Source organism: Ipomoea triloba, chromosome 13 (assembly GCF_003576645.1).
Source record: "Ipomoea triloba cultivar NCNSP0323 chromosome 13, ASM357664v1".
Classification (NCBI taxonomy): Eukaryota; Viridiplantae; Streptophyta; class Magnoliopsida; order Solanales; family Convolvulaceae; genus Ipomoea; species Ipomoea triloba.
In genome coordinates, this window is record NC_044928.1 from 8,727,026 (window position 1) to 8,740,664 (window position 13,639).

General features: G+C 36.7%; 1 protein-coding gene, 1 non-coding gene and 1 pseudogene across 2 annotated transcripts; 2 read left to right on the top strand and 1 right to left on the bottom strand.

Moving 5' to 3' along the window:
• Positions 1-1,135: 1,135 nt before the first annotated feature.
• On the bottom strand, positions 1,136-6,529 carry LOC116001151 (annotated as a pseudogene).
• LOC116003210 lies at positions 5,889-5,995 on the top strand. The gene has a single exon (XR_004094643.1). It is a non-coding gene; the product is annotated as a small nucleolar RNA R71 (small nucleolar RNA).
• A 1,735-nt stretch (positions 6,530-8,264) lies between the features above and the next one.
• On the top strand, positions 8,265-10,625 carry LOC116001152 (protein FAR1-RELATED SEQUENCE 5-like). The gene is made up of 5 exons (XM_031241042.1): positions 8,265-8,362; positions 8,483-9,091; positions 9,216-10,009; positions 10,127-10,239; positions 10,332-10,625. Exons 1-5 carry the CDS (start codon positions 8,265-8,267, stop codon positions 10,623-10,625), a joined length of 1,908 nt encoding a protein of 635 aa, XP_031096902.1.
• The last annotated feature ends 3,014 nt before the right edge of the window (positions 10,626-13,639 follow it).

Consider the following 13,639-nt stretch of genomic DNA (forward strand, 5'->3'; position numbering starts at 1 on the left):
CATTCTCAAAAATAGATAAATCTTCCTCCAATATCTCAAGATCTTTCCCCATACTTCATTTATTCAAAAGTAACTTCAAACTCAAAACTAACTGATGATTCTTTCTCATTTTCCCCTAAATTCCAGCAACATTGTTTCATTTTCAAACATATATTCTTCATTTTTCCATTCATTTTTCAATCTTTCATACTTTTTTTTTTGTTTTTTTTTGTTTTTTTTTTTACTCATGAACTGCCTTCACTTTCTTTGTTTGTTTTTTTTTTAACAACAATTGCCTTCATTTTTTTTTTATAAAAGACAAAAATAATTAGCAAAAAAGATACAACCCACCTTACTCTCAATCTTATTAACAAAAGCAAGTGATCTCCCCCACACTTATTCTTCACAAACCACGTAGATTACATAAGGAATTTAAAATTTGCTCCACTAGTTATTCAGCTGGGTCAAGGCATTAATTTATGGTATAAAAGGCTTGTAATGTGGTTTAAATAAAGAAAGGAATGGCCACAAAGCTCAAAGTGGCTTAACAAAGGAAAATAAATCATAGGACAAATCGGTTATTTGGCTAGTGAGGCTCAAAATCAAATAATGGCCTTAATCACACTCGAATCATGCATGGTCAAATTAGCTTTAACAGAGAATCAAGGCAAGTTCTAGAGAAACAAAATTATGGAAGAAATCACACAATAGAAAGAAAATAAGATCGAAGTGTCAGTCAATGGCTCAAAGTCTCTCAGGTTTATTGCTTACTTAATCTAGCCACTACATATCAAACAAGAAATGCTAACAAACTAATCACAGCTTGCCAAACTATTTATTCAATCATGTTATGAATTTCAAGAAAGGAAAATATAATAATTTTTTTTAAAATTTTGCAGAAAATAGTAGCCGTAGTAAAATATTTCTGAATTTTTTTATATAAATAAATCTAAACTCCCTCCCCCACACTTATTATCAACATTGTCCCCAATGCTGAGTAAAAATGCACACTTATTATCAACATTGTCCCCAATGCTGAGTAAAAATGCACAGAAAATATCAACATTGTCCCCAATGCTGAGTAAAAATGCACAGAAAAAGGATTATTAAAAATAATACAAAGATTAAGAAGAAACTTCCCTTTCAATTGCTCTTATTACTCAAAATAAACTGGATCTTCAAGAAGTACTTCTGCAACGTTTTCAACTCGAAACTCATCATGGTAAGGTTTAAGCCTATGGCCATTCACCTTGAATATCTTAGAAGTCTGCAAACTTTGAATCTCTATTGCACCATGAGGAAATATATTAGTAACAATAAATGGACCAACCCAACGAGAACGTAACTTACCCGGGAATAGACGAAGCCGTGACTGGAAGAGTAGGACTTTTTGTCCAATTGAAAATTCTTTTCTCAAAATCATCTTGTCATAGAATGCTTTCGTCTTGTCTTTGTAAATTCTTGAATTCTCGTAAGCCTCATTGCGAATTTCCTCCAACTCAGAAAGTTGCAACTTCCGGTGCAGGCCACTTTCATCAATATTCATGTTAAAGTTCTTGACAGCCCAATATGCTTTGTGTTCCAACTCAACTGGAAGGTGACATGCTTTCCCAAACACAATGCGATAAGGGGACATACCAATAGGTGTTTTGTATGCAGTTCTGTACGCCCACAATGCATCATCTAATCGCAAACTCCAATCCTTCCTGTTTGGGTTGACTGTTTTCTCAAGGATTGACTTGATCTCTCGGTTAGACACCTCTGCTTGCCCATTAGTCTGTGGGTGGTAGGCAGTTAACACCTTATGGGTGACATGGTACTTCCTAAGCAATGCTTCAATAGTGCGATTACAAAAGTGAGTTCCCTGGTCACTTATTATAGCTCTTGGAATCCCAAACCTAGAAAAGATGTTAGACTTGATAAAATCTGCAACAACTTTAGAGTCATCAGTCCTGGTGGCCTTAACTTCCACCCACTTTGAAACATAATCAATAACAAGTAAAATATAGCCAAAACTAAAAGATACAGGAAATGGGCCCATAAAATCAATGCCCCAGACATCAAAAACCTCACAAAATATGATCGGAGTTTGTGGCAATTCATTTCTCCGGGATAAATTGCCTGACTTTTGGCAAGCATCACATGACTTACAAAATGAATATGAATCTCTAAATAAAGTTGGCCAATAAAAACCACACTCCAACACTTTCCTTGCTGTTCACTTGGCACCAAAGTGACCTCCACAAGCATAAGAGTGACAGAAAGCGAGGATTGAAACAATTTCATCATCAGGTACACATCTTCTTACTACTTGGTCAGCACAATGCTTCCACAGGTATGGTTCATCCCACACATAGTACTTGGAATCACTCTTGATTTTATCTTTTTGGGCTTTAGATAACTCATGAGGAAATTTGTTAGCAACCAAAAAATTGACTATGTTAGCATACCATGGTAAAATCACTGTTGGAGCAAGTAGGTGTTCATAAGGGAATGCTTCTTGTAGTGGAGGTTCAGGTTCGATGTGCACCAAACGACTCAAATGATCCGCCACAGGATTTTCTAACCCTTTCCTATCTTTGATCTTCATATCAAACTCACTCAAGAGGAGTATCCATCTTATCAATCTTGGTTTGGCTTCCTGCTTTTTCATCAAGTAGCGAAGAGCTGCATGATCAGAATAAACTATAACTTTAGTACCCAACAAATAAGACCTAAATTTTTCCAAAGCAAAAACAATGGCTAAAAGTTCTTTTTCTGTAGTAGAATAGTTTTTCTGAGCATCATTTAAAGTTCTAGAAGCATAATAAATAACATGGGATGCTTTCCCGATCTTTTGACCCAACACAGCCTCTACTGCGTGATCACTTGCATCACACATAATCTCGAAAGGATAGTTCCAATTAGGTGGCTGAATGACCGGGGCAAACGTCAACAACTCTTTTAATTTGTCAAATCCTCCTTTACACTCTTCATCAAACTCAAAGGAGGTTTCTTTTTGCAGCAATTTGCACAAAGGTAGGGCTATCTTCGAGAAGTCTTTGATAAATCTTCGGTAGAAACCTGCATGTCCAAGAAAAGAGCGGACTTCCCGCACATTAGTAGGACAAGGTAGAGATTCAATAATATCAACTTTAGCTTTATCAACCTCAATCCCTCTAGATGAAATAACATGCCCCAAAACATTACCTTGATCAACCATAAAATGATATTTTTCAGAATTTAACACAAGATTACTTTCTATGCATCTTCTCAGAATAAGTGTAAGGTTATGCAAGCAATTATCAAAAGAATCTCCATAAACGGTAAAATCATCCATGAAAACCTCTATTATATGCCCAACATAATCAAAAAATATGCTAACCATACACCTCTGAAAGGTGCCCGGGGCATTACAAAGGCCAAACGGCATGCGTCGATATGCAAAAGTGCCGAAGGGGCATGTAAAAGTTGTCTTTTCCTGGTCATCTGGAGCAATTGCAATCTGAAAATAACCTGAATAACCATCAAGAAAACAAAAATAAGAACGACCAGCTAACCTTTCTAGCATTTGATCAATAAAAGGTAAAGGGAAGTGGTCTTTTCTTGTTACAGCATTCAACTTCCTATAATCTATACAAACTCGCCATCCATTTTGAATACGAGTGGGAACCAGTTCATCATTTTGGTTTTTCACAACTGTAATTCCTGTTTTCTTAGGAACCACCTGAGTTGGGCTAACCCATTTGCTGTCTGAAATTGGATAGATTATCCCAATTCCAAGGAGTTTAAGGACATCTTCCTTCACTACTTCCATCATGGGTGGGTTTAGCCTTCTTTGCGGTTGACGAGATGGTTCTGCTCCTTCCTCTAGTAGAATTCGGTGCATGCAAGTGGATGGACTTATTCCTTTGATATCTGCAATTGTCCACCCAATAGCAGTTTTGTGTTCTTTCAACACATGGACAAGCTTTTCTTCTTCTGCTGCAGAAAGTTTAGTTGAAATTATGACTGGTAATGTTTTATTTTCTCCCAAGAAAGCATATTTAAGGTGTTCGGGGAGAGGTTTCAACTCGGGGATAGGTGCCTGCACAACAGAGGGTAACAATTTTTTGCTAGAAACAGGTAAAGCCATATAAGAAACATTATTATGTTGGTTCAATTTAGGACAATAATTCAATGATGCAATAGCCTCTTGTAAATTGGCACTCAAAGCAAACTCATTATTCCCCTTTTCAAGGTGGTCACTAATAACAACTTTCAATTCATCCTTACCATCAAATTCAAAAACTTCTTCAACTAATGAATCAAGAATATCAATAGAATAAGCAGAGTTATCATCACTAGGGCATTTCATAGCATCATAAATATTGAATGTAACAATATTACCATCAAACTCCATAGTAAGTGTACCACTGTGAATATCAATTTTTGTTTTTGCAGTTTTTAAAAATGGTCTTCCTAGTAGAATAGGTGCAGAATGATCATTATTTTCCATATCAAGCACATAGAAATCAGTAGGGAATATCAAATTATTAACTTGCAACAATACATCTTCAATAACACCCCTAGGATATGCATTAGATCTATCAGCCAATTGGATGACCACACTAGTTTTATTCAAAGGTCCAAGTTTTAAAGAAGCATACACAGAATATGGCATAACATTAATAGATGCTCCTAAGTCTAACATGGCTTTCTCAAGTCTAGTATCACCTATCATATAAGGAATAGTAAACATACTTGGATCCTTGCATTTTTCAGGAAGCTTGCTTTGAATCACAGCTGAGACATTCTTTCCCATTATCACCTTCTCACCTCTTTTTGATCTTTGTTTCCTTTTTGTTGTACACAACTCCTTTAAGAATTTAGCATATCTAGGAACTTGTTTTATTGCATCAAGTAATGGAATATTTACTTCACAATTTTTGAAAGTTTCATATAACTCTACATCTTTCGCTTCTTTTTTAGATTCTGACAAAGCTTGAGGGAATGGGGGAGTTGGTTTATAATCAGAAAAACTATGAAACTTACCTGGAGAATTTTCGTTCTTGCTAGTTTCCTCTTTTTCTTGGTCTACTGATGGGGTAACATTTGCAGGACCTTCAATTTCCTTACCAGTTCTCAAAACAATTGCACTTGCATTTTCTCTTGGATTGACCACCGTTTGAGAAGGTAATTTTCCAGAACTCTGTGCCTCCAACCGACTTACCGTAGTTGCTAGTTGGCCCATTTGTCTTTCTAAGTTCTGGATGCTAGCTTTCGTTTCTTGAAAATTGGACTTTGTTTCTTGTTGGAATAGTTGTTTTTCTTGCTGAAATTGTAAAGTGTTAGTGGCAAGAGACTTAACAATGTCTTCAAGATTCATACCTGAGTTAGAGCTTTGGGCCGGTGGTTGTCTTGAAGGAAATGGTTGTCTATACTGTTGAAAATTGGAACGATTTTGAACAATCTGGTTCCCTTGTGAGTTTCCATAGCTAAGGTTCGGGTGATCCCTCCAACCAGGATTATATGAATTAGAAAATGGATCATACTTACCTTGAGGTTGTCCAGGAAAACCTCCAGCCGCATTGACATGTTCAATAGGTTCTTCTTGAAGAGTTGGGCAAGCATCAGTTTGGTGTCCAACTACCGAGCAAATTCCACAAGCTTTCACAGTTTGCATATTTCCTACAGCTAATTGCCGAACAAGAGTAGTTAAACCAGCCACTTGTTGTTCAAGATTGGAAATGCTTACCTCATTCATTTGCTTGGATGGTTGGACAAACCTACTACCAAACTGTTGAGAATTTGCAGCCATGTTTGCAATTAGATTCTTTGCAGCATCTGGTGTCTTATCAACTAATGCACCTCCACTTGCAGCATCAATCATGCTTCTATCAGTTGGAAAAAGTCCTTCATAAAAGTACTGAATAAGTAATTGTTCCGTGATTTGGTGATGAGGGCAGCTTGCACATAGCTTTTTGAAACGCTCCCAATATTCATACAATGACTCTCCGTTGTGTTGCCTTATACCACAAATTTCCTTTCTTATGTTGGCCGCCCTTGAAGCTGGAAAGTATTTTTCAAGGAACACCGTCTTCAAGTCATTCCATGTGGCAATGCTCCCGGAAGGTAGATAGTATAGCCAATCTTTTGCTGAATCTTTCAAAGAAAATGGAAATGCTCTCAACTTGATTTGTTCTTCAGTAACCCCTGTGGGTTTCATACTTGAACATACCACATGGAATTCTTTTAAGTGTTTATGAGGATCTTCACCTGCAAGTCCATGAAAAGAGGGCAAAAGATGAATTAATCCATATTTTAATTCAAATTGTACATTACCATCTAAAGTAGGAAACGTAATGCATAAAGGCTGTTGATCTAAATTTGGAGCTCCAAGCTCTTTTAAAGTCCGATTTTGAGCCATGGGTTTTTCTTCTGAATTAGAATGTAAGGAAGATGGGGAATCAGTAGCCAGTGCACTAAACTCCAATTTCCTCCGAGATTGTTTTCTTAACCTGCGTAGAGTTCTTTCAATTTCTGGATCGTATGGCAATATTTCTTGATTAGCAGATCGAGTTATAGGCATAAACCATAAAAGATATTGCAGAAATTAGACAAAGTAATGAAGACACCAAAAATTTATTAATTTTTTGTTTTTTTTTTGTTTTTTGACAAATAGCGAAGAAGAATAAATGAATAAATAAGCAAACGAATAAACACAAAAATAAACTAGAAAAGCTCCCCGGCAACGGCGCCAAAATTTGGCGAGCTGTCGTAGGCTCCCAAATTAAACCTTAAAAACGTAGTACTGTGAGTAAGGATCGTTCCCACGAGGAGTAACTAGTTTGATTTATGAGTTCAAATTAAAGAGGGGGGTTTGGTATGAAATTAACATTCAAAATAAGTAAATAAATAAATAAATAAATAAGAATAGAAAAGATGATAATCAAGCCAAAGTTTACGAAAGAAATCAATTGAACTTTTAATACTTGGTCTAAGAAAACATTAACCACTGGATTTTAGTAACTGATCATAGATTCACGGTTAATTCATAACAATTGAACACTCGTTGTGAGATTAATTCTCGATTTTCCTTAGTCATAGGCAATCAAACACAAGCGGTATCAACTACCCCTAACTACCAAATAACACAAGACAAGCACTTATATTAATTTGATAGCAGCATTAAAATGAGAAAATCAACGAAACTAAATAACATAAACACATGCGGTTATGTTTAATTTAGATTAATATTCTTCCTATGATTAAATTAACACTAAGCCGTGATAAAATTAATCATAGTTGCTACACAGATTAGAAAAGCAATTAGACGAACCGTTAACTAATCTAGCAATAAACTCTTCAAGAAATTAAACTAGTAGGCTTCCTAGCAATTAACTGGAACAGTCATATAAAATAAAACAAATGAAAGCACAGGAGAATATCAATTACTCAAATGTATATGAATTCAACATTAAGAACAAATTCAATCTCACAGTACAGAATGATCCAGGGTTCATGTAATCTTTTGACCAAGTTTAGAGAATTAGCCTCGCAGGGCCATGAACCAGAAAATTTTAACGGAAAAATAAAAACTTGTAAACTGGAGAAACTATCAAATTATGCACAGCTAGTCTGATTCCTCAACAACAAGAACTCACTGCTATTTATACACTTCTAATCCCAACAAAAAAACTCTTAAATTGAGGAAAATAATTAATTTGAAAATTAATTTGAACTTCTCAAAATTAGACCCAAATGGTGAAAATAATCCTTGCCACCAGTTTCCCTTGTTGACCAACGAAATCCTCCAAGCTTTAACCGTCGAAATCTTTGCTGCTGTTTTGACGAAGTATCCTCCAAGTTTCGTCGCCGGTTCGTACGTACGTTAAGCTGCTGCGCAGAAAAGAATTACAAATCCAAAATATTTGAATTCATTCCTTTTCTTTTAGTTATTTAGGTTATTAGATATTGTGGGCTAACTTTATTAAACAAATAAATAAATGGGCTATGATGTTATGGGCTTATTAATCCACACTAATTAAAATATAACTCTTATTTTGGGCCAATAATTAAAACTAGCATCTTAAACCTTACTAATGCCCAATAATTATTATAAAATATTTATTCTAACTAATTAACTCTAGAATCCTAAAAATATTAAAATAAAGTAAAATAAAAATTAATAAATATAAATATACTTTAAAAACATACTTAAATTAAAGTGTAATAATATGTTCATCAGTGCATTTTTATTTGATTAGTTGTGTACGGGAGGTAATGCTGGGTGCTTTTTATTTGACAATGGTGTAGGTGTGAATATGGATTCTGCTAGTGGTGGTTGTGATGAAGGTTATTCCACAGACATTGGTGTAGAAGTCAGTGCTTGTGATATTGAAATATCACCTGGTATGACTAAGTATTGGCGTCCAATTTGTGCCAACAGTTTGAAGCCTCATGTTGGGCAATAGTTTGATTCTTTGGATAGTGCTTTTGGTTTTTATAAACAATATGTTGGTTCTGTTGGTTTTGACTGTAGGCAGAGCACAACTCGAAAGGGTAGAGATGGTGGTATTGTGTTGAAGCATATTGTATGTAGTCGTGAGGGGTTCAAGCATAGACATCGTAGTGATGCGAAGAGGCGTAGGGTGTCAAGTAGGGTTGGGTGTAAGGCTAAGGTGGTTTTTAAATTCATACCTAAAGGTTGTTATTCTGTGCATTTTTTTGAGGAACGGCATACCCATTCGATGTGTTCATCTATTGCTAAGCAGTTTTTAAAGGTCAATCGCAATCTTGATGTTGGCCATCAAATTTTTGTTGCAAGTTGTGTTCGGGCAAACATTGGCCCTACTCGGTCGTATAGGTTATTTAAGGAGATTGTTGGTGATTATTCTAATGTGGGGGCTACAAGTGTGGACTTTCAAAATTTCAAACGTGATTTAATGGCGTACATTTTGAATGGTGATGCTCAATTGTTCATAGATACGCTATTTAAAAGGCGTGAATTGTGCGAAGCATTTGGGTTTGAATATGATGTTGATGAGGTTGACCAGCTCTCAAGGGTGTTCTTGGCGGACGCAGTATCAAGGAAGAACTTTTCTTTGTTTGGTGATGTTGTTTCGTTTGATGCTACATATCGTACTAACAGGTTAGGAATCTGTTTTTTGTTTGTGCATTTTGTATAGAATAGTGGTGTATTATTCACTGCTATATGGTGTGTTCTGAGACGTGTTATTGTGTTAACTGTTTTTCCTGTGTTTTTCCTTATGTAGGTATAATCTGGTTTTTGTCCCATTTACTGGCATTGATAATCATAAGAGATGCATCACCTTTGGTGCTGGGCTACTTACGAAGGAAGACATAGACTCATACGTGTGGCTTTTGGAGAGTTTTAAGAAAATTATGGGTCATGATCCTATTTCCGTTGTTACAGATCAAGATCCAGCTGTGAAGGTTGTCGTTGCTCAAGTGTTTGGTGCGTCAAAAAACATATTTTGTATGTGGCATATAATGTGTAAGGTGGGAGAGAAGGTTGGACCAGTTTTGTCTAAAGACGAGGTGTTTAGGAGGAAGTTGAATTGCATCGTTTGGGATAATTCAATTGATCCCGAGGCCTTTGAGTTGCGATGGAATCAGATTATGGAGGAATATGGGTTGGGTGATAATGGTTGGTTTTGTTACTTGTTTGAGTCCCGTACATTTTGGGCATCTCCATACTTTCATGATGAGTTTATGGCGGGTTTGGTTAGGACCACATCTAGATCGGAGTCTCAAAACAGTTTCTTTGGTAGCTTCTCTAATGGACATTCTAGCTTGGTTGAATTTTTGGTGCATTATGATAGTGCTATTGGTGCACAGCGGCATGCCCAAGCAAAACTAAATGCTGATTGTGAAGCTTGTTTTCCCGTGTTGAAGACACCATTGGCGTTGGAGCGGCATGCCATGGGTTTTTACAGAATTTCTGTGTTTTATGATGTTCAAGAGGAGATTTGTACAGCTTGTTTTTCTTGTCAAGTGGTATCTTTGAGTGATTCTGATGGCAGCGTGTCTTACATGATAAAAGATGGTGACCATTGAGTATGGGCTGTCAATTTAGTTTTGGATGATAATTGTGCAAGGTGTTCTTGCAAGATGTTTGAGAGGATGGGTTTGTTGTGTAAGCATATCTTTTTTGTTTTTAAAGATCGTGGTCTTGAGAGTATTCCTTCTAGGTATTTGGTGCATCGGTGGACAAAGGGTGCATGTTTGCACCCAATATTTGATATTGATGGTATAGTTGTTGATCAATCTGCGAAAGTGGGAACGTTAGGCTGCTTACTAATCTTATGTGGTCTGATATTTATGCTTGTGTGGGGTTGGCCGATGGTAATATTGATCGTTTGTCACAGATACGAAGCGTTATTAATGATCAAAGGAAATTATTTCTTCAAGATGGGAGTGATAATGGCAGTAGCGTGGCTGTTGGTAGCAAGCAAAGTGTGATTAATTCGTTTTGTGGGTCTATGTCCAAGGCCTCTTCAGTGGAAGTGCACGACCCTGTCAAAGCTAAGAACAAGGGTAGTGGTAAGCGATTGAAGAGTGTAAGGGAGAGAGCTGCAAGCAAGTGTGCAAAGCAATCAAGGAGATGCCACACTTGTGATGAATATGGCCATAACAGTAGGACATGTCCTTTAAATAATTGAAATTGATCATTGTATTACTGTATATGATTTGTGGTAATTCATAGGGTGGTGTGTTTTGATACATATGTTAATACTTTTAATCTGTGCACTGGTGCATTTTAATACAACTACTGGTGTGTCCTGTTACGCACATGCGTACTTGACGTATGGTGAGTAAGTGGTGCTTTTTAATATGTTTACAGCTTGAGTGTTGTGTTTTAGTGAGGTAAGTGGTGCATTTTTAAACCTTGAGTGGTGTGTTTTTGAAATGTCAATGGTGTGTTTCACACTTTAGGTAGTGTGTTGTAGTAAGGTCAGTAGTGTGTTTTAGTTAGGTCAGTGTTGTATTTTTACACCTTGAGTGGTGTGTTTTAGTAAGGTCGGTGGTGTGTTTTACGCCTTGAGTAGTGTGTTTTACACATTGAGTGGTGTGTTTTAGTTAGGTCAGTCGTGTGTTTTACAGATTGAGTGGTGTGTTTTGGCTAGTTCAGTTGTGTGTTTTACACATTGAGTGGTGTGTTTTAGTATTGTCAGTGTTGCATTTTACACCTTGAGTGGTGTGTTTTAGTAACGTCAGTGGTGTGTTGTCCACCTTGAGTGGTGTTCTTTAGTAAGGTCAGTTGTGTGTTTTACATCTTATGTGGTGTGTTTCACACCTCAGGTGGTGTGTTTTACTAAGGTCAGTGGTGTGTTTTACACCTTGAGTGATGTGTTTTAGTAAGGTTAGTGTTGTATTTTTTACACCTTGAGTGGTGTGTTTTAGTAAGGTCAGTGGTGTGTTTTACACCTTATGGGGTGTGTTTCACACCTTAGGTGGTGTGTTTTAGTTAAGGTAAGTGGTGTGTTTTACACCTTGAGTGGTGTGTTTTAGTAAGGTCAGTGTTGCATTGTTACACCTTGAGTGGTGTGTTTTACTAAGGTCAGTGTTGCATTGTTACACCTTGAGTGGTGTGTTTTACTAAGGTCAGCGGTGTATTTTACACCTTATGAGGTGTGTTTTACATATTGAGTGGTGTGTTTTAATAAGGTCAGTGTTGCATTCTTACACCTTGACTGGTGTGTTTTAGTAAGGCCAGTGGTGTTTTTTTACACCTTATGTGGTGTGTTTTAGTAAACTCAGTGGTCCATTTTGCAACTGTGGCATAATCTGTGCATTCAACCAAAAAGTAGTAACAAATAAAGTTCCTAAACAACATAGTCAAAGCTATTAGCAGTTAAAAAACTACGTACCAGCTGTCAGTCAAAGCTATTAGCAGTTAAAAAACTACGTACCAGCTGTCCTAGACAGCTATTAGCAGTTAAAAAACTACGTACCAGCTGTCCTAGACATATATTAGCAGTTAAAAAACTACGTACCAGCTGTCCTAGACATACCATAATGTCAACCAAAAAGTATTGTCTAATCATCAGTGTCAAAGAAGCCACAAAACAGATAGTGCAACATCAAACTTACCGCCAAAGTCAGTTTTCCAGTCCAAACTCTGCTGCTTGTTGTATGTTCCAGGCTTTGTGCTCATTTACATCTGACATGACAAGTGCAGTTAAGTATTTGATTCTTAAAACATTCAACTGGTCCTTGTTTACTTTTTCCAAATCACAGTCCCATAGTTCTGGTAATTGCCCTCTGAATGTTTCCATATGGTGCATGAGGAACACACCACAATCAACCTTGTTTTTGTTATCCCTCCAAGACATCTTCATTCTCTTTAGTTTCAACTTCGCAATCTTCTCAGATTTGTAAGTTGATTTCAAACCAGTCATGAACATTGAAATAAATTTTTGCTGCATACAATTAAAGGCATAGAAATTGTAGTTATTGAATATAGTGTTGTGTATGAGAAAAGCAAGAGGTCAGTGTGTTACCAATGTCGTAGGCACAATTCCATATTTGTCATCAGTTTTGCAAACTTTAGATGAGTTGTCTATTGCCTCAAATCTCTCACACAGTGGATCAAAATGAATCATGTAATAGTGCTGAGATGCTATTATTGGAAACAGAAACTATCAAAGGAAAAAAATTGTGTCAAAATGTGTACCAAAATCACCAATCAAATAATAGAATGTACTAAGCAATTCGTAACACTTACATGTTGAATGTTTTTCCATTGGGTCTCCACTGCAAAGGTTTTATCCACAAGGTAGTTGTCACTGAATTTCATAAATCTCTCATCCTCTTCGCCAAGGGGATCCACAACTGTGTACAGTTGCAATTTAAATGTTATTATTGTTAGAACTTGTACGTTTTATAGGATTTATTTGTTTTATAATTTTAACTTACAGTTGTCCACGTGGAAGCAAAGAATCTCGACGAAAGCCGATCCTCCTCATTATTATTCAAAATAGCTGCCCAAGCATCAATGATACTTGTGGGGATCTCAGAGTTTGGCTTTAGTAACAACATATCTTCCCAGAGAATAACTCTTGATTGAAACTTGAATAATTCTTGGCTCCTGGAAATGGATATGCACAAGGTAAATAAAAATAAATGTACTGACTCCAAACACACCAATCAATGTTATAAAATACACGACTAAACAATTCAAACACAGAAAGCCCCACCCCATGATACCCAAATAGTAGTCAACTGCAATTTACAAACACACGTATTAAAACACACCATACTATGCGATAAAACACACCAGTTTTCATGTTAAAACACACTAATTAACCACACATAACACCAAATGCATCTACCATCGCAAAACTCACCACCATTTTTACTAAAACACACCACTAAACAATTCTATGTTTAAAAGCAGTAACCATCTAGTATAGACACACCAGTAATCAAAACATGCATGAACAAAAGACTTACACATCAGGGTTTGGATTTTCAAGCACCCACTTCCACACTGCCTCCTCAGTTGCATTGATTGGTGCATTTATGTCTATTATTGGGAGGGGCTGTCGGGGCCGAAGTGGGGAGTATTCCAGCACTGGTCATTTTCCCTTGTCCTTTGCTTGGATTTCTGGGGGTGGTTCTGATGAACTTCCTGGTGGGGCTTGATCTGGGGTTACCTGCTATATTCATTTAT